The 21,686-nt window shown below is 44.6% G+C and overlaps 2 protein-coding genes across 2 annotated transcripts; one reads left to right on the plus strand and one right to left on the minus strand.

Moving 5' to 3' along the window:
• Nucleotides 1-2,066: 2,066 nt before the first annotated feature.
• On the minus strand, nt 2,067-6,712 carry c16h10orf88 (chromosome 16 C10orf88 homolog). The gene is made up of 6 exons (XM_021564853.3): nt 5,415-6,712; nt 4,949-5,146; nt 4,045-4,114; nt 3,650-3,850; nt 3,041-3,405; nt 2,067-2,680 (listed from the first exon to the last, which is right to left on the minus strand). The coding sequence occupies exons 1-6, from the start codon at nt 5,573-5,575 to the stop codon at nt 2,473-2,475; spliced, it is 1,203 nt and encodes a 400-aa protein (XP_021420528.1). The 5' UTR covers nt 5,576-6,712; the 3' UTR covers nt 2,067-2,472.
• LOC110491425 (prolyl 4-hydroxylase subunit alpha-1) lies at nt 6,685-21,651 on the plus strand. The gene is made up of 15 exons (XM_036946283.2): nt 6,685-6,834; nt 8,610-8,716; nt 8,944-9,040; nt 10,082-10,233; nt 10,748-10,885; nt 11,262-11,510; nt 11,789-12,000; nt 12,577-12,753; nt 13,401-13,471; nt 15,838-15,937; nt 16,478-16,531; nt 16,727-16,792; nt 18,460-18,528; nt 18,639-18,735; nt 18,906-21,651. Exons 2-15 carry the CDS (start codon nt 8,632-8,634, stop codon nt 18,974-18,976), a joined length of 1,638 nt encoding a protein of 545 aa, XP_036802178.1. The 5' UTR covers nt 6,685-6,834; nt 8,610-8,631; the 3' UTR covers nt 18,977-21,651.
• Nucleotides 21,652-21,686: the final 35 nt, after the last annotated feature.

Consider the following 21,686-nt stretch of genomic DNA (forward strand, 5'->3'; position numbering starts at 1 on the left):
TACGCGACCGATAACATTTGATTTGATTTGCAGTAAAGGAAAGACACAGACAGAATTAGGTCAACTCTCAAGCCATTGGTCATCTCTTACATTTTATTATGGTCATCCATATATCCTCAGCGAACTGCTTAAGGTGCGACATTAAGTGTCATGTGAATTAGCCACAGTAGGAGGTGATTTATATATAGAGAAGGATCCATTACGTTAACTTGTGGAATAGACACCGTCTGGAAGGCAGTTTCAACCAGTCAGCATTCAGGATTAGACCCACCCGTTGCGTAATATGTAATAATTAGACAGTATCCTTTCCGTTACATGTTCTTTGGGCTCGAATCCTAGATAGAAAACACGACCTCACCCTTACCTTTCAAGTGTCCCAAATGGCACCCCATTCCCTATGAAGTGTGCACTGCTTTTGACCAGGGCCCTTAGGGATATGGTCAAAAGTAGTGCACGATATAGGGAACAGGGTGCAATTTGGGACATAGGGAACAGGGTGCAATTTGGGACGTACACACCGTGTGACATCAGTTACAGAGGCCTCGTTGATTAAATGTTTGATTAATGTACTGTAAAGGATAGCTCAAGGTTTCTAGAAATAGTGTAAATGTCCCATTAGTCAGACTATGTGATCTGATGTCAATGTAAGTCCCATGTGTTAGTGGGGATGTAGACTACCCCCTGAAAGGCTACAGTTACAGTGTAGATGAACGTTGAGGATGTGATGAGCGTGTTTTAATAATAGAGACTAGTTTACTGGATGACTCATCCATCCAGGTTAATATCAGTGTCGGGCTTGGGGCCAAATGAGAATACTGTTGTGCTAACTAACAATACAATCTATCTGCAATATTAAAACTAACAGTACAATAAATCTGAATTATGTCGATCTGAGAAGGGTTTCTTACCGACAGGCCGGAGGCCATTCTTTCACTGTTGCATTCAAATCATTAAAATATTGATTGCTCTGGGCTTGTATTCATAAAGCCTCTCAGAGTACTGACCTAGGATCAGGTCCCACCTGTCAATGCCGCAACATGGTCACACATCTAAAAGGCAAAACTGATCCTATAGAGAAACACTCCAACTCAGTGACATACAGGCCCTAATCTGTATGTTACAGAGTATTCATTTCCAAGAGCACACAAGACATAGTAGGCTACAGTACTGAAATGCTGTGTTGATTTTTTCCCACTACTTTACACTTCATAAAGATCCTAATACAACAGGTTTTGATTAGTTCCCTTCATTGCCATGCAGAGTAGCAGCAGCAGCAGTTGGATAGTGTTGATACAGTTGGTACCACTCTACATGCTTTTCTTGGTGAGCGTACTAGGACCTGCCCTTTGCTCACAGGAAGCTTTGCCCTACTTTTGCCTTGCCAGGTCCAGTCAACCAGCACTGACCTACGGCTCTGTAGTTCGAAGCGGTCTGAAGTATACATGTCTAGTCTACAGATCCTGGAGGAAAACACTGGCCCACTCTGTAATCTGGCCCAATGGATGAGTGCAGACTGATCAGGAGTGAGGACAACAGAGACATCATCCAGGGTTGTTAAAGCAGGCAGTGGCAGACGTCACATGGTGTCTCTCCCACTAAATGTTTTACTGTGTCTGTGCCCAGTGGGATTCAACTGTTTCCATCCAGTTTGATGCATGATCATGATTTATACAAAGGATTATTGTTTTCTGACATAGCTATTTATTGATTTAGCTGGTACGGTAATCCACGCCAAACATCCAGCACATCATTCTGGTAAATTCATGTTTCACATAATCCTTAAAATATTTAGTCAGCTGAGCTTTTCCCGGAAAGATCAGCCCGGGGTGTGTTGACCTGTTCAAGGATGCAGCAATGGAGCCCTCTGTAATGTAGTAATGGAGTCCTACCAAAGACACGAAACCAACGGCTCCACCTAGTGCTTCTCCTTTACCAACATAAACATTTCATGTTTTACATTAGAGGAATGAATATGTTTAGCAGGTGTGGACTGGAGAGCAGGTTTTGTTAGATTTTTAAAAAAAACTATTTTTTACCCTTGCACATAAAATAAACATATTCTGTAGTTTTGTTACAGTATAAATATATTTATTTTCACTCTTGATCATACAGTGCAGTTATTTAAACCAGTCTGTTAATACACAGAATATGAAAGAGAGTCAAATTTACAACAGTTAGACATTATTTTACAAACATGCACAAGTGGTAAAACTACAGTAAAATAAGCAGCTTGTCTCTGGGGAGTTGGGTGATTGGGTTCAGGTTATTGGGTGTGGGTTATTGGTCGCAGCCAGTGTAGGGGCTGTGCATGGGGCAGGGGATAAGGTAGGGGCTGGAGTCAGTGGGGGCTAGGGCTGGGGATAAGGTAGGGGCTGGAGCCAATGCAATGGGCTAAAGTCAGTGGGGGCTGGGGATAAGGTAGGGGATGTGGCAGGGGCTGTGGCTTGGGTAGAGGCCGGAGTTGGGATGGAGTTAGTGCAGGGCCTGAGGCTGGTCAGGCGTGGGTGCTGTGGTCTTGAGGTGGTTAAGGGGAAGGGCCAGGGTCTGCAGTAAGGCCGTTTCCAGGCGCAGCTGCATGGCATCCAGTCGCTGGTCCATGTGTTCCATCAGCCTCCTCTCCATCTCGCCCAGACATCTCTCCAGGACCTGCTCCAGCCCTCTGCAGCATGCATGCTCCTGCCTGCAGAATAGGTTTTCAGAAGAATTAAAGTACCTCCCTTTGGTGCTGTCGCCCTCCCATGTTAACATTGCCCTTGAACATATCGCTATCCTCACAGGTTTCACTGGACCGGGAGTTTTCCCTGACAACAAGACCTTTACGGTCATACAGACACAAACATTTCCTGGAACATAAACAGACACACGACAATGCCGCCAGAACCATTACCAAACCCAGACAGACATGGTCAGCCCTAACATACCCCATCCACTTGACTCCTAACCACAACATCTGGACGCCATTCTACTCCAACCACACCATGTAAACGTTCAGAGGGAGTTTTACATTGTAGTTAGACCCACCACCAGTCATCATACTCACCGCGGGCCGTTGGATGTCTTTGAGGCATCCTCGATGCGGAGCTGCGTCACCTGCCCACACACACTTTGCAGCATAGGGAGCAAGTCTGGGCTGATGCATGGCCTCCGTCCTCCTGGCTGGCCGTTAAGAAAGGGTGACATCATGTCTGCCAGGCCGGTGTGAGTATCGCAGGCTGCACGAGACTGGGGCCATGGATCTGAGGAGGCAGAGTCAGACATCTCGTCTGGCTGGAGGCTAGTGTTGACTGAGGGGTGTTGAATGTCAGCTGGAGCTGAAGAGGGTCCGTTAGTTACTCTAGCAAGAGCAGAGAGAGCCCCACTGCTCACGAGGAGGGGCAGAAACCCACTCAGTGAGTCAGCTTTGTTCTGGAAAAAAAATACCAAAGAGCTCGATTTACCATACAATACAGCGATTGTCTTCGGTGTTCTCTGTTCACTAGTCTTGAGCTTCTCGCTATCTGACAGCCATCTTGGTGGGTAGAAGAATGAACAATACAATACAATACGAGCCAGTGTCTTCTGTGTCATTTCAGACTGCGTCATTTTCCACTGAGGCTTCTATTGACTGGTATTGGTGACTGTGGTGCATTGACGTCAGCGGAGAACCCACCTTCTGCTGAAACTGGACCATGTTCATGAGGCTCTGGGCCCCCGGTGAGAGGCTGGCGCCCATCTCCTCCACCATGGACTGCACACGGAGCATGTCGATGCTGGGCCCCAGGCTCAGAGAGCAGTCCACAGGTGTCAGTGTCTGTAGGCCCATCACGACCCGAGCCACAGCTACGCTCCCTCGCCCACCAAGAGACAGCAGCTGAGAAAACACAGAGGTTAGCCCAAGAAAGGGCACCACCCATAATAACCCTAACTAGACAGGTAAAGGGGATGAGTCAATGGATTTCATGTTCCCAGAGCCATTGCTATGTGCTAGTAGAGAATAAACAGGAACGGGACTGAAGTAGTAACAGAAACTACTGTTGATTTGAAAGCTGTGGTCGACATGCATACCTTCACCTCACATGATGCGGCGGGGGACTCCAATATTAAGTGTTTCCTGTAGAAGGGTCCTCTCTCTGCACTGAAAAGCAAAAATATATATATTTTTAATAAGGACGTACCACATTACACCCAAGTATCATACTGTATCCATTTTTCGCTTTAAAATGTATGCCAAACAAAAAAACATGAATTTCTAAGTTAAACCATACAACTCCATGCACAAGGAATGCTTTTAATAATTTACTCAGAAATGTTTATACAAAAACAACAACATTTACTGGACAAACTGTGCAGATGCAAAGTTTGGTAACAGAATTTCTGTCAAATCTGTCGTTTTTTTAGGTGACCACGCTTCCCAAAAGCGTAAATATCTGCTCTGGATTAAAGTTTAAAAAATGTATGCAGAAAGAATGGTGTGTCAGCTATGACATGACAGCTTAACTTAACATTTAAAAAAAAAAAAAAAAGTGGGTTATTGAACTACAGTATTGCAGTAATAGAACTTCATCATGGGTCCCTGATTTGTACTACACAGAAGTGCATAATTTTGGATATGAATGTCAGTCTCTTCATGGTGATGTATCATGTATAGGTACACAAAAAAGGTAGAAATAAGTAATACTCTCCTTTTCGTATTTGGTATTATTCTACACACGGGCTATTATTTACATATTCCCTACATATATACACACTGCCATTCAAAAGTTTGATGCCACTTAGAAATGTCCTTGTTTTTGAAAGGCAACATGTTTTGTCCTTTAAAATATCAAATTGATCAGAAATACAGTGTAGACATTGTTAATGTTGTGAATGACTATTGGAGCTGCAAACGACTGATTTATAATGGAATATCTACATAGGCCCATTATCAGCAACCATCACTCCTGTGTTCCTGTGTATATAATACACACACCTGTCAGGCTGTGTGTTGGGGTCTCTTTCCCCGCGACTGGTGCCACAGTAGTCCCCAGCCTGGGAGTAGACCTCAATTGTGCGGGCCTCGCTGGTCACCAGCAGGCTGGTGATGAGGGCAGGGCAGTGGGGTGCACAGCACAGGGTGATGACACACGGAGACCCCTGCTCAACCTGCTCCAGGAGCACTGGAACACACCTGAGGACAAACAAGAGAGTGATCAAAATGTCAAAGGGTAGCAGTATTTTTATTAAGAAAATCAAGGATTTTAATATCGGTGCTGTAACTATTCTAGAGAGTGGAAGTTAGTCTAGATTGCTAACTATGACCGTCTGGGGCTTCCTGGAACGTTTCAATGAGTTACGGCATGCATAAACCGTTTATGTGTGGTCATTTAAAGGTTGACGAGGTCACTGCGGTATGGGAATGTGTGGCAGTGGAGAAGATGATAAACAAGGTGTCTTACCCGTTTGGTGTGTCTCTGTCGATCTGACTGATGTCAGTGTTGATACTTGACTGTACTGGGAGAAGGATGTCAGAGAGTTGGCGCTCCTGTGATTTGCAAGCCCATGACGTGTGCCCGTTGACAGGTCCATCTTTGCTTGTACTCACGTCAATACTGGCCATGATGATGACCGCTTTCCCTAAACGTAATGCCTATCTAGCCAAATGGACTAGTAAAATACAAAACAGATTCCTCTTCTACAGCACAGTGACGTTATGAACAAATGCTGGGCAGAAACGGTTATTTCAGTCACACTGTTGGTTTGTCTATGCCAGTCGGTAACCGTGCAAAAATATCTCAAACAATCCTATCGACTCTCAAGGAAATGCTAGCTAACGTTAGCATGTTAGCTAGCATACAGGCGGCCCGTCCATTCTTGGGTCAATGGATGGAAACGTCAGTTAAAACGCTACAATTCATACCTTACATCAACTAATAGTTTTAGAAAGCATATCTGGCGACCAGACGACTAAATAGCTGGCAACTTCGATGAAAGCACGGCTCGTTTATGATGTTACACCACCAATGAAGCACTTCCGCGTTACGCTTTTTTTTCCCTTCTGTGGATCGGTTTCTACTAAATAGCACAGCCACAAACTGAAAATTAGCCTCAGGCCGATCGATCAAAAATCATAAAAACGAATTAATTTTTGGTCTTAATTTAAGATTAGGGCTAGACATAATGTTAGCCTTGTGGTTAAGTTTAGGCTTAAAATCAGATTTTAATAAGAGAAATTGTAGAAATAGGTCATACGACTTTGTGGCTGTGTTGACTAGCGACGACCCTGTGGATCTTCTACTGCTGTAGAACGCTTTTCTTTCTTCCTTCAAAATAAGAGTCCTAACCAGTAGACTGTATAAATGAATAATGATATTAGTAACCATCCAATTACATATATTATCATGCAATTATTAGCTAACTATTAATTAATGGTGACATTTCGTGGATGAAAAACAAAACAAATTCTATTAAAAACAACAAAAAAATATATGTACATTTTTTTTTTAAACAACATTTAAAAACAAATGAAAACAACTAGCCTTAAAAATGTTATTTCTTTTCCCTCTTTTGTTTTTTTTTAACATGCTGTTTTATTGAAAGACTGACTGGAGTAGTTTTGAGTGAATTTACCATAGATATTAAAACCAGGGCACAGATTTACACAGCACAACTGTATTTCACTCACTGTTTAAATCCAACCGCCAGGTGGCGACATTCACCATCCTGTATAATGGCAATAAAGAGAAAATGGAAACCGGTACATAAACCTACCAGTTAACCGCAGCCCAGTTCAAAATACCGAGGATTTTGAGAAAACAGCGGTGGCATTCGACGTGGGGATTTTAACCCTCTTCCGAAAGCAGTGCTGAGCCGAATAAGGTACCGAAATATGTAATTGATTCTCTAAATTATTGCATGATATTGCTCACTGAAGTATTAGAGGAACGTTAGTCACTATGACCATTCGTTTTGGTCTGCTGCGTCCCTCTCTGAAATAACACCTTGATGTTACCGCTATTTTACATTGTAAAATTGCCAGTCACATCGTTGTTGTAAATTGAACAATAGATTTTAGTTATTTTTATTTTATCGCAGCTGATATTTGGCCTGCTGTACAGTAGGAACAAAATGTGTTAAGGTATAAAACAGAAAGTTTTGTGTCGCAGCTGCAGTAAAATGTAGCTATGCGCGGAGTTTTTTATTTTTATTTTTTAAATCTCCTTAGTATTTATTTGCTTGCTACGTGTGACAATAACATGTTGCTGGAAACAATTGGTTGATACATTGTTGCACACATGTCGCACATCCTCCGCTGACAAAGATTTCTTCACATGTTGCAACGCCGAGAGTGTCGGCATTTCAAGAGTAGATAATTGCCTAATTTGAACGTTCAGAAACATATCTGCAAGCCCATAAAACATTTGTTAAAACATACATTTGCAGTCAACTCTAGTTTTTGGCAGTATGGTTTACTCCAAGGCTAGGGAATCTATTTTGATGGTGGTCCCAAAAATCCCTGCGATGGGGGGAGGGGCATGTACGTGGCAGTCTTTTCTCCCTGAATTATACTCACTGGTTTGAACCTCTCCACAATTGTAGGGTCCTTGCTGTCTGGGAGCCTTGGGACGTCCATACTCTCCATTGAATTTTAAATGTATTATATAACAATTACACTTTATTTTAGTGAACAGTAATAACAGACACAGATGCATCACCTCTGCATGTCCTCACCAGTTTTCTTAATCTAATAGCTCTTTGTAGTCTTGTTGGGTCACATCTCACACATTCCTGACCTTTTGATGAAAGAACTACTTTCCAATTACCTAGATAGGGTTGGGTGATAGGTCATCTGCCCTGGGCCTCTGTTCACCTGTTGCACATCTGTTTCAAGGGTACCTACCTATCCAAAATCAAATCCAGACCATCATAAAAGGAAATGAAGCTCATTGGCCTATTTATTTACAGCACCTACTGCCAGCCGTTTGTGTGAACTTGTGTACTCTCCCGGGTATTTGATTGCCCGTCGTAAATACTCGCGCGACCCAAAAGGGAAATCAAGCCTTTCCCTTCCACCTCGGCCTCCGCCCCCTCTGCTCCTTGCTCTCCTTGGGATGCAGCTGCTGCTCTCACTGTCCGGCTTGTACTCTGTCATCCTAAAGCCTCAAATGCCCTCTGGTCAAACGGAGTACTTACCTGTTAGCTAGATATGTAGTTAAAACATGTTTTTTTATAGACAAAGGAATTTAAAATCCCTGCTTTGAGTCTATTAAGTTTATTTTTTATATATTTTTTTTAGCAGCAGCATGGCTGACACAGTAGTAGTTGTGTAAAGAACGAAGGCGCAGTGAAAAGGGTCATGCAGGGTGCGTGAGCTGGCAGTGGCTGTATATTCACTTGGTGGGTTCTGAAGGCAAGTCTGGCAAAGCCGTATCCCCAGCGTGGTTAACACATCTTTACAAGCTTCCGCTCAGCCACTTAGCATGCCGAGACTCGCAAAAGTATTTTAATTGGTGCTGTTAGTTTCATACAAATATGTATTTCTGAAGATTCCTGTCATGAGATCATCAGTGGATAGTGTGTCCAAGTGCCCTTACATCTCACAGGTATTAATATGATATGTAACGGGCTAACAACTCATCTACCTCGTTTTACAGACCCCTGTGCGGCAGTGTAAAGATGGAGTTGAGGGGAGTCTGTTGTGTGTTGTTGACCTGTCTATTCTACACATCCTCTGCTGACAAAGATTTCTTCACTTCCATCGGTAGGTTAAATGTCCTCTCCTTTCATGAACATCTCTCTGTTGATCCCTTTATTCAGTAGTTTCATCGCTTCCAGCCTGTCTTGGTCACAAACATTGGCTTGAACGGCATTGCTCCTTATGAAAATCGTTGTTTATCACCGACATAAACATTACTAACATGTCAACATGTTCAACGCATAGAAGAACTAGTACAACTTTTGACCCCTGTGTTTCACTGTGTTCACTAGGTCAGATGACCGATCTGCTGTACACAGAGAAGGACCTGGTCACCTCTCTGAAGGATTACATCAGAGCTGAGGAGGACAAACTAGAGCAGGTCAAAAAGTGAGAGGAGAGCCCCGGTGCATAGGCAGTCTCTTTTATATCTCTCCATCTTTCTCCCACAGTCACAGGCTCTGGCAGGTTATAAAGTGAGAGGAGAGCCCTGGTGCATAGGCAGTCTCTTTTATATCTCTCCATCTTTCTCCCACAGTCACAGGCTCTGGCAGGTTATAAATTGAGAAGAGAGCCCCGGTGCATAGGCAGTCTCTTTTATATCTCTCCATCTTTCTCCCACAGGCTCTGGCAGGTTATAAAGTGAGAGGAGAGCCCCGGTGCATAGGCAGTCTCTTTTATATCTCTCCATCTTTCTCCCACAGTCACAGGCTCTGGCAGGTTATAAAGTGAGAGCCCCAATACCCAGATAGCTACTCTCTTTCTTGGTCACGTTGCTCTCTCCCACAAGGCACCATGCTATAAAGACTGTCAAAGAGAGGAATGTACATCACAGGAGGTTGGTGGCACCTTAATTGGGGAGGATGGGCTCGTGGTAATGGCTGGAGCGGAATCAGTGGAATGGTATCAAATACATCAAACACATGGTTTCCAGGTGTTTGATGCCGTTCCATTTGCTCCATCCCGGCCATTACCCTGAGCTGTCCTCCCCTCACCAGCCTCCTGTGGTGTACATATCCTGCTTCACAACACTACCTGTATCTGTAACATGTCTTTAGAGGGTGTCATATTGCCATGTCTCTAGCTTACAATGGGCCTGGCTAACCAGAGACCTAGTTTCTCTGGCTATGAAGATGGCACAATAAACCAACAGGGTGTGTCAAGTGCAGGACATGATATAACTGTTTTTTCTTTTGCCTTCCGGGGGGGGGGGGGGGGGGGGGGGGTGTACATGAGTTCATATATGAAGTTGCATGTCATATGTAAACGTGCATATGAAAATGATTCACCGTTTGCTTCTGAGTCACTTGTTTTTTTCTTTCTTTATTAGTCACATGATTCACAGGGTACAGTGAAATTCTTAACTTTCAACAGTGCAGGTCAAGAGGAGTAGCCTATATTGAATGCCTTTTCTCTCCGTGGTGTGTCCAGGTGGGCTGAGAAGCTGGATGTGTTGTCGGCCACAGCCACTCAGGACCCAGAAGGCTTCCTGGGCCACCCGGTCAACGCCTTCAAGCTGATGAAGAGGCTCAACACAGAGTGGGGAGAGCTGGAGAGCCTGGTTCTCAAGGACATGTCTGATGGTCAGGGCTACTCACACGCCTCTATTCTAATGACTATAAATGCTACGTTACCACATACAGATTCAATTATTGCTAAGTGCTAATTTGACAACTTAATAAAATAAAAACAATATAATCAGTCATGTTGCATTTTAAGCAATCACTGAAGTGATGTAACAGGGTCTGTTTTCTACAGAGATGAGTGAAATAACAGAGGCTCACATAGATGACGGCCTCCAATCACTTACCACATTCCTCGTTTTGCGAAGTTCACCGTATTGTACATTGCTCTCCAATGTTTATTGTTTTGTATGTATGTTCATTAGCAGAGTACACACAATCCCATTTTTAGCTTCAGAGTAGATTGTGCTGATTTATTGGCACATATAACCATGTAGTGCGCCGTAGTTTTACAAACTCAGTGGCTAGTGCTAAAACAATGACGTCATACCATTTGTTCTCCTAGCATCTATACCACCCTGTGTGAAGATGGTAGAATTAAGGTTCCTAACCATCTTTCCTTCCCATACTCCAGGGTTCATCTCTAACCTGACCATCCAGAGACAGTACTTCCCCAATGATGACGACCAGACGGGGGCAGCCAAGGCCCTGATGAGGCTTCAGGACACCTACCGGCTGGACACGCACACCATATCCTCAGGAGAGCTTCCTGGTGAGTGGGGCTGGGACGTAGAGGCTAGGGGCTTAGGGCATCTACTGGCTAGACACGCTCACCATCTCCACGGGGGAACTGCCTAGTGAGGGCCAGGCAGGGAGAGGCTGGCTAGGGGCTTAGGGCATGCGGTGGGAGCTTCATACCAGGACTGGGTTAGCAGAGGACGTGTTGCCGGCAGAGGTTCTGTTAGAGCTTCAGTGATGGCTGCTCCTACTGTTAGAGGGGGAAATCGTGCACCGTGCTCACCACATGCAGTGGAGCACCCCATTTAGTCCACATGGATGCTTGAAATGCCATATAAGTGAACTGCATGCACATGCTGCTGAGATGGAGATGTGTGTGTCACTCTGCACATGTTAACATCTACACACAGGAACCAATAAGGATGTCGCTATGAGCCCTATGACAGCGGAGGACTGCTTTGAGCTGGGGAAGATCGCCTACTCTGATGCCGACTACTACCACACAGAGCTGTGGATGGAGCAGGCCCTGAAACAGCTGGACAGGGGAGAGGAGTCCACCGTGGACATGGTGACCATCCTGGACTACCTCAGCTACTCCATCTACCAGCAGGGGGAGCTAGAGAGAGCATTGGACTACACCAAGAGACTACTCAAATTGGGTGAGTGGAGACTGTTGTAGTACTTGTACATTATGTAAGGCCAAGGGCCTGTCTGAATACTTCTGAAATTGATACGTTGTCTGAATCTATAACTGAAAGCGGGGTTACCTCCCTTTGGCTTTCACCAGTCCCACCTAGTCAGATTACTGAAATACATTTTTAAGTACTGTCACCCAAGTATGTGTACGATATTTGTTTTTCATGTCTTGATTGTACTGCACAGGTCAATACTGAGTAGACTCATCTTCTGTCCTAACCGAGTCTGTTGTGTTTCTCAGACTCTGCCCACCAGCGAGCCAACGGCAACCTGAAATACTTTGAGTACCAGCTGGCCAAGCAGAACAAGGTGGAGGCGGAGGAGGGCCAGAAGGAGAAGGAGAAGAGAGAGAGGGAGAAGAGAGAGGCATCTGACAAGAAGGGCAGACCTGCAGACTACCTGCCTGAGAGGAGGAAATATGAACAGCTGTGTCGCGGCGAAGGCATCAAGATGGTGAGAGCCACTAACTGTACCACAGGAGGTTGGCGGAACCTTAATTGGGGAGGACCGTCGCATGATAATGGCTGGAACGGAATTAGTGGAATGGTATCAAATCCATCAAACGCTTGGTTTCCATGTGTTTGATGCCATTCCGTTTGCTTTGTTCCAGCCATTATTATGAGCTGTCTTCTGCTCAGCAGCCTCCACTGAACTGTACTAACCAGTGGCTGGTGGCACTTTTAAATCGGAGGACAGACTCGTAGTACTGGCTGGAATGGAATACATTGAAAGGTATCAAACGCATGGTTTCCATTTGTTTGATTCCATTCAATCCTTTCCAGCCATTACTATGAACTGTCCTCCCCTCACCAGCCTCCACTGGCTAACACACACACTCTGCATGCACAGCTTCTAATGGCTATGTATTTTAAGTCCTAGTCCTCTTGAAATACTTTATTTGAATACATTTAAGCACTGTAAATTGACCTCCACTAAGCCCAAAAATATGTTATTTTAGAGTGTGTGGGGGGAGTTCGGGTGGCCCTCTGTGATCATGTATGATCTGTATCCCTCTCTTCCATCTTTCAGACTCCTCGTCGCCAGAGTCGTATGTTCTGTCGTTACTCTGACAACAACCACCACCCCCTGTACGTGCTGGGTCCCGTCAAGCAGGAGGACGAGTGGGACCGCCCACGCATCATCCGTTACCACGACATCCTCTCCAATAGCGAGATCGAGAAGGTTAAAGAGCTGGCCAAACCCAGGGTGAGTTCAAAGTTCAACCTCCGGGGGAAGACGGGGTCTGGCGTGTGGTTTTCCAGAATTATAATTAATTATAATAAGGATCATTTTGGGGGGAAATGATGCAACTCTAGGTGTGGTAGACATTAGAATGTGTCTAAGATGCATGCTGCCATAAGAAGACTGGGGATGCCCACCCTGCATGAGGACCTGACTGTGTTCCTGTGTGTGTATTTGTTTGTTACAAACTAGCTGGATAAGAGCAACATCCCATTTGTTTGGCACATACAGTAGTATTTGATAGCTCCGTTAGATCTAGAGGTGAGTTTTGACTCGGCAATGAACATCACCTCTAATGGTCATAACTGAATCGAGTGGTCATAACTGAATCGAGTGGTCATAACTGAATCGAGTGGTCATAACTGAATTATAGCTTCATATCAACACATAATTCAGACTTTTGCATAAATCGTGTATTAATGTAAATGATAGAGATCCATAACTCAAGCTAGAGTTCAGCTCTTGGAGAGGGTAAGGGGGCCCAGCAGGGACACACAGCACAGACTTAATGTAGCCTCGTAGTGTATGTGGGTCCAGCAGCCAGTCAGTGTGTAACAGGGATTGTCCCTGTAACCCATGTCCTCTCTGCCGGTTGGCTGTTGGCTCCACAGCTGCGCCGGGCCACCATCTCCAACCCCATTACTGGTGTGCTGGAGACCGCCCACTATCGCATCAGCAAGAGGTAAGTCCAGCAGGCAGGGATGGGCACAGCGCTGTACCCCATACCCCTCCGCACCCTGCATCCTCTCCTTCTGCTTGGGCAGGAACCGTGGCAAGAGCACAACAGCTAATCGGGAACTCTGCGATTTAAGCGTAGAGGGATTATAACGGATTGTAAATGGACCGTTTGTATGTTTGGGGAAATATTGCTGGAACAAGTAACATTCTTGTGAGATGCTAGACACTTTGGGTATATTGGAAGCTAGGTTGATTTTGAAGGTATAATTCAGTCCCTCTGGGCCCGTGCTCTTGCCAAGATGTCCCGCTACTGCTTTGATCATAACAAGAGGGAGGAACAGGAGTCCAGTACCTGCTTGTTATGACTCCCTTAACAGTAGTCGGGGTGCGACCAGGCCAGTTTAATATCTTCTACCTTTGGTAATGTCTCATTTAAGTTTTGGCTGTGACCATTACAAGTTGCAAGTCGTGTGCTGCAATGGTTTTAGACCTGATGGTCCGCATGCCCTGGCCTAGCGTCAGTCTGTCTCTCATACAGTTGCTTGATCATTCAGTGATGTCTCTATCTCTCTGTCCTCTTCACTGTGATCTGTGACTGTAATGTGAACCGTCTGGGATACTAGCTAAGGCGTGCCACCGTGCATGACCCCCAAACTGGGAAACTCACTACAGCCCATTAGTCTCCAAGAGGTAAGGGGTCAAAGGTGACAGAGAGGGGCCTGCATGAGGCCCTGTCTGCCCTGCTCATCCCTACCTCTCACCCCCTTTTGTAGAACTTTACTTACGGATACACCTACCTCTCCACCTCTCTCCTCCTACTGCAATGACATCACTTCCTCTCCTCTCCAACCCATCAGATGATTGACATTATCGACATGACAACCCAATCCATGCAGTGGCAAGCACAGTTTTTCCTGCTCTTTTTCTTTGAAAACAGGAGTTTTTCTGTTATCTTGGTGCAGGCTCTGGTGTATCTTACAGAATCACGTTTCAGTGTATGGGTAGAATCTCCTCTTGTAGAAAGGGGTCTGCCTGCCTATTTGTTCCCTTCAAGCCTGTTTAATGTGGCGTGGCTATAGAGCGTCCCCTTGTGGAAATAGATTAACTGCAGTTGATGAGCAAACGGAAACATGGTGATCTTCCTCTGTTCCTCTGACCCCAGATTTCAGCTTCATTACACCAATTAACCTAAATTAGCCACATTTATTCAGCATTTAGCTCATAAAACCTGCTCAATGTGTTTATGAATTATCTTAGGGGCATTTATTTATCAGGGTTCTCGGTTAGGCTCTAGATTTTTCTTCTTGTTAGATGAATGGTTTAATGAAGCACTCCGATACAGAACATGTTTTTGTAACCATACAGCTTATATAGCAGCTGATGGAGTATTTATATCTAAGGATGTGAGCCAGCATTCTGTCCGGACTCTAATGACAGCACTTCCAACCCTGTCTTCCAGTGAAGATACTCGCACATATATACTTCAGAATGAATAGATTGAGGCCATTTTTAAGTCATTTCCTATTCATCTTTATAACATGCACAGGCTACGCTAATTGAACAAAGGACACACACATTCATGTTAAATGAGGGCGTGTAAACAGCGCCTGAGACGTGGGCCTGTCTGACTCGACTTGTTTTGAAGTGAGGCTTGGCCCTTACCCAATGAAAGGATGGGATCTTGGTCTCCCCAGTCAACTCTGCTCCCTGCTGGACTCTTACCAGCATCTTCTGTTACTCCCATAGCTTTTCAATCTATATTTATACATTTCAAACGGCAAGGTCTGTAACAGAGGGACAGAAGGGGCCTGGGGTCTGTTTGTTTAAATTAATAACCCTAACTCCGAAATGGTCACTCTTCCTCATAAATGCCCCAACTTCCTTGGTGAGAAACAGTCCGTTTTTAATGTTTTTGCTCTGAGACTGGATAAATATGGAGTTCCCTTTCACCTGTTTCAACCAGCCTGTTTCCTTCTACAGACGTAGAATCTTAATTTGAGCCAGTTTGCTACAGCAAGAAAACAATTCTGCAGCAACAGGAAATGTGAATTATTATGTGGATCATAATTGTAGGGGTCGAGAATTGTAGGGGTCAAGTCTTCCGACGCATTTTTAAACCTCAAATGCACTACAAGTTTTACATTTCCTACATTGCAGGAAATTTCTCCTGCAACAGGGTGATCAAATTAAGATCCTACATCTGTATACCCCTTCTAACCTACAGTACTACCACATGCTGTCCATGCTGCTATCTTAACTGTTAACTGTGGACACACTAATCTAGAATAACATTATTCAGCTGCCTGGCTGCAATTTTAATGCTAAATAAAGATGTATTTTACGACTCAAACTGTCCGTCTCTCATCACAGTGCATGGCTAACCGCCTACGAAGATCCAGTAGTGGACAAGATAAACCAGCGCATTGAGGACATCACCGGCTTGAATGTCAAGACTGCAGAGGAGCTACAGGTAACACAACCGAACATCAGTGAGGCTGAGGGACTTTAGTAGGACTGGAGCACTGGCAGGAGGGGATACCCTGGCAGTACATCTAGTTTAGCAACTAATGATGTGTATATACACTGGCGGGTAGGAGGAGCGTAGGGCCAGTAACCGTAAGGTTGCTGGATCGAATCCCCAAGCTGACGAGGTACAAATCTGTCGTCCTACCCTTGAGCAAGGCAGTTAACCCACTGTTCACCGGGCGCTGAAAACGTGGATGTCGGTTTAAGGCAGCCCCCTGCACCTCTCTGATTCAGAAGGGTTGGGTTAAATATAAACATTTCAGTTGAATGCATTCAATTGTACAACTGACTAGGTATCACCCTTTCCCTTTATACAGTATGCCTATTATAGCAACTATAAAAACTCAGTGCAAGCAATGAATGCAAAATGAATCCATTTTACTGCTGTTTTCTACTTAGGAAGAGCCTACCAAAGGACGATGAGTGTCTCTAATGACAACACAGCATCTGTCACTGAGTTTGTCCTCTGTTCATCTGTCCTCAGGTGGCAAATTACGGCGTGGGCGGGCAATACGAGCCCCACTTTGACTTTGGACGGGTAAACAAGGCTTCTCTTTCTATTCTGGTCAGGGAATTATGACCTTTATGCTGTATGACTGAGAGCCAGTGGGTGACTGTTGTTGGCTGGCACACGTGCATCAACTGTTGCTAGTGGGTTCATATGTGGATGGGAGTTTTTCCTTGACTTCACTGTTAGTGTTATTGAACCTTTGTTTGTTCCATGTCTTTGTAGAAAGATGAACCGGATGCATTTAAGGAGCTGGGCACCGGGAACCGCATCGCCACCTGGCTCATTTACGTTAGTATTAACCTTTCTGATCTCCCCATCCCGGATCCGGGATCGTGAATACAGACTCAAGCTCATTACCATAACGCAACGTTAACTATTCATGAAAATCGCAAATGAAATGAAATAAATATGCTAGCTCTCAAGCTTAGCCTTTTGTTAACAACACTGTCATCTCAGATTTTCAAAATATGCTTCTCAACCATTGCAAAACAAGCATTTGTGTAACAGTATTGATGGCTAACGTAGCATTTAGCATTAGCATTCAGCTGGCAACATTTACACAAAAAAACAGAAAAGCATTCAAATAAAATAATTTACCTTTGAAGAACTTCAGATGTTTTCAATGAGGAGACTCTCAGATAGCAAATGTTCAGTTTTTCCTGAAAGATTATTTGTTTAGGACAAATCGCTCCGTTTTCTGCGTCACGTTTAGCTATGAAAAAACCCCTGTATCCAGGATTGTGTAAATCTATCAGCAAGCTCATTAGCATAACACAACGTTAACTATTCATGAAAATCGCAAATGAAATGAAATAAATATGCCATCTCTCAAGCTTAGCCTTTTGTAAACAACACTGTCATCTCAGATTTTCAAAATATGCTTCTCAACCATAGGAAAACAATCATTTGTGTAAAAGTAGCTAGCTAGTGTAGCATTTAGCGTTAGCATTTAGCGTTAGCATTTAGCGTTAGCATCCAGCACGCAACATTTCAACAAAAACATAAAAGCCTTCAAATAAAATAATTTACCTTTGAAGAACTTCAGATGTTTTCAATGAGGAGACTCTCAGTTAGATAGCAGATGCTCAGTTTTTCCAAAAAGATTCTTTGTGTATTAGAAATAGCTCCGTTTTGTACATCACATTTGGCTACCAAAAAAAAATAATAATTCAGTCCTCAAAACGCGAACTTTTTTCCAAATTAACTCCACAATATCGACTGAAAACATGGCAAACGTTGTTTAGAATCAATCCTCAAGGTGTTTTTCACATATCTCTTCGATGATATATCGTTCGTGGAAGTGTGCTTTCTCTCCTGAATCCCAGGAGAAAATGCCCGCACCTGAAGATTACGCACAAATTTAGACAAAGGACACCGGGCGGACCCCTGGAAAATGTAGTCTCTTATGGCCAATCTTCCAATGATATGCCTACAAATACGTCACAATGCTGCCGACATCTTGGGGAAACGGCAGAAGGTCTAAGCTTATTCCTGTCGCATTCACAGCCATATAAGGAGACATTAGAAAACAGAGCTTCAGAAATTCTGCTCATTTCCTGTTTGACGTATCATCTTGGTTTCGCCTGTAGAATGAGTTCTGGGGCACTTACAGACAAAATCTTTGCAGATTCTGAAACTTCGGAGTGTTTTCTTTCCAAAACTGTCAAGAATATGCATAGTCGAGCGTCTTTTCGTGACAAAATACCGCGCTTAAAACGGGAACGTTTTTTATCCAAAAATGAAATAGCGCCCCTAGAGATGCAACTTAAGCAATTCACTATTTCAGCTCTACTTCATAGATTTGGATACAATTTTGGGTCTTCTGTTTTACCCATGTGTGAATCTAATTTCAAAGGTTTCATTTAAAAAGAAATGGGTTTCAATTAGTTTTTTTTTTTAAAGCTCTCGTATTAAAGTGGTGTGATGCGATGGCTTGACGAGGCTCTCTGTTGCAGATGAGTGACGTACCTTCAGGAGGAGCCACTGTCTTTACTGATGTGGGAGCTGCAGTGTGGCCCAAAAAGGTGAAACACACAGCTGTGGTGTTCACTTTTAAGTGAGTGATGGGGTTTATTTATTTGACATGTTGATGCTAAATAAAGAGCTTTGTGTATGTGTAAACTGTTCTTTTCAGGGAAGTGCAGTGTTCTGGTATAACCTGTTTGCCAGTGGAGAGGGTGACTACAGCACACGGCACGCAGCCTGCCCTGTCCTAGTGGGCAACAAGTGGGGTGAGCTGACCTGTCTCTCATTACATCCTATTTCCTACACCCTGAGAACTTCAGGTCTGCCCCGAGGGCAGTGATACGGTTGTGTCAAGTCCGCTAACGGTTTGCTGCAGCAGTTAAGTGGGTCCTTGTTTGTCACGTCCTCCTGACTTGGTTTCCTCTTCCTTCTCCAGTGTCTAACAAGTGGATGCACGAGCGAGGCCAGGAGTTCAGAAGACGTTGCACTCTGAACGAATCAGAATGATCCAACGGAATACACTTTTCTCCTCTCATCCCTCTTCCTGGACCCTCCTGACTCTCGGCTCTGTGGGCTGTGAAGTACCCTCTGACCTCTCGTCCTCCTCTCCAAAACTCAGTGTTCACTGAGGCTCTGGCTGCTCATGCGATGTCACATCTATTTGTAGTTGAAGTGTGTGTGTGAGTGGTTCACCAGTGGGTCCGAAGCGCTTCGCTCCCAGTCTGTGCCTTCCGTCATGGGTTTTGCACACTCCGACTGCACAGCTGTCTTAACCTGAGGAACTTTTTTTATTTCATTCTCACCCTTAACAGGGACTTTGATACAAGATATTAAGTTAATTAGAGCAAGCAACACAGCTGCTTATCCCGTTCAACTTCCTACACATTACATGTTTTGGTGTGCCCTACTCTTTTCCTCTACCTGAAACACTCATTTTAACCATCACGCCAATCCCTTCCTCCACTCCTTTTACCCACCACTCCAATCCCTTCCTCCACTCCTTTTAACCATCATGCCAATCCCTTCCTCCACTCCTTTTACCCACCACTCCAATCCCTTCCTCCACTCCTTTTACCCACCACTCCAATCCCTTCCTCCACTCCTTTTACCCACCACTCCAATCCCTTCCTCCACTCCTTTTACCCACCACTCCAATCCCTTCCTCCACTCCTTTTACCCACCACTCCAATCCCCTTCTCTACTCCTTTTACCCACCACTCCAATCCCCTTCTCTACTCCTTTTACCCACCACTCCAATCCCCTTCTCTACTCCTTTTACCCACCACTCCAATCCCTTCCTCTACTCCTTTTACCCACCACTCCAATCCCTTCCTCTACTCCTTTTAACCACCACTCCAATCCCTTCCTCCACTCCTTTTAACCACCACTCCAATCCCTTCCTCCACTCCTTTTAACCACCACGCCAATCCCTTCCTCCACTCCTTTTACCCACCACTCCAATCCCCTTCTCTACTCCTTTTACCCACCACTCCAATCCCTTCCTCTACTCCTTTTACCCACCACTCCAATCCCTTCCTCTACTCCTTTTAACCACCACTCCAATCCCTTCCTCCACTCCTTTTAACCACCACTCCAATCCCTTCCTCCACTCCTTTTAACCACCACGCCAATCCCTTCCTCCACTCCTTTTAACCACCACGCCAATCCCTTCCTCCACTCCTTTTAACCACCACGCCAATCCCTTCCTCCACTCCTTTTAACCATCACGCCAATCCCTTCCTCCACTCCTTTTAACCATCACGCCAATCCCTTCCTCCACTCCTTTTAACCATCACGCCAATCCCTTCCTCCACTCCTTTTAACCATCACGCCAATCCCTTCCTCCACTCCTTTTAACCATCACGCCAATCCCTTCCTCCACTCCTTTTAACCATCACGCCAATCCCTTCCTCCACTCCTTTTAACCATCACTCCAATCCCTTCCTCCACTCCTTTTAACCATCACGCCAATCCCTTCCTCCACTCCTTTTAAACATCACTCCAATACCCACCCCCCACTGCTTCCCAGCACACATTTGACCGAGACCAGTTATAAATGCACTGTCACTGTCCCCCTCTCCCTCCTCAACAGGTCATAATCAGATGACCCCACATCATATCAGACCTTCAACTTCAACTTCAATGGGGGACATCCCAATGATCCTGTAATCAGGGGTTGATGTTGACCAGAGCCACAAAATGGATGTTCTAACGGGTGTTGGGTTGGACTGGGGCTAGATAGAGGGCTCGTGGGAAGGATGGAGGTTTAGTTGGTTGCACTATGACAATCAGGGTTAGTTATTAGGACGATACTATGTGCAGGCCAGGGTTCTAAATTATGACCGTTGTAGTTGTTTATGCGCCTTAAAATGTGGCAGTACTACCTGAGGTATTCGATAGGAAAGCATCAATGTGAAGGCAAAGACTTGTTCAATGTTACCATCAAAAGTACAGTATGCACCGGGTCTGGGCTATTATCACACTTGGGGCAATTTTCAGGACAGTGACTATCTAATACTGTTTGATCCCTATTGCAGAAGGCAATGTTTGCATTCATGGTAAATGCTGCATATATCCACTCAATTGTAAATGACCTTTCAATATCGCTGCCCCACATCTCCTCTATACCATTGCCATGTCTGCCATGGGGCAAGAGCCCCGAGGTCATTCACTCCAGGGCAAACATTACTGCTGCACAGAAACTGTGTCTGAGTCCCTCTGTTCCTCCCGTCTCTCCAACTCCTCGTTCTGCCTTGGTGAAATACAGCAGTCTAAGTGCTGACTCATCCGTTTTGTTACAGAAGCAAAGCTCCTACCTAATCATTCATTGGTTTGATAATCAAAGGATTTCATCTCTGAATGAAAGATGGTGCTAAGAATCATTAGGATTATTAATCCCATGCATCACTCCACAGTTTAAGCCTTTGCTGACCCTGGGAAATCTGTTTAGAGAATGTGGCTATATACACTCCAAAGCAGAAGAGGCTGGTGGGAGACGATAGGACGGCTCGTTACAATGTCTGGAATGGAAACAACGTGAGCCCATCCTCCTATATCCTTCCACCAGCCTCCTCTGCTCCAAGGTGCAGTCCTTATTTTATTTGAAATGTAATAATGGGATGTGTGGCCAGATGTTGTACATGTGAGATTCATGTTTTCTAAATAAATAAGTGTTCACTGAAGACTACAGTGTAAGTGTGACATTTGTCCAGACCAG

Source organism: Oncorhynchus mykiss, chromosome 16 (genome assembly GCF_057628025.1).
Source record: "Oncorhynchus mykiss isolate SJ-2025 chromosome 16, ASM5762802v1, whole genome shotgun sequence".
In the NCBI taxonomy this organism is placed as follows: Eukaryota; Metazoa; Chordata; class Actinopteri; order Salmoniformes; family Salmonidae; genus Oncorhynchus; species Oncorhynchus mykiss.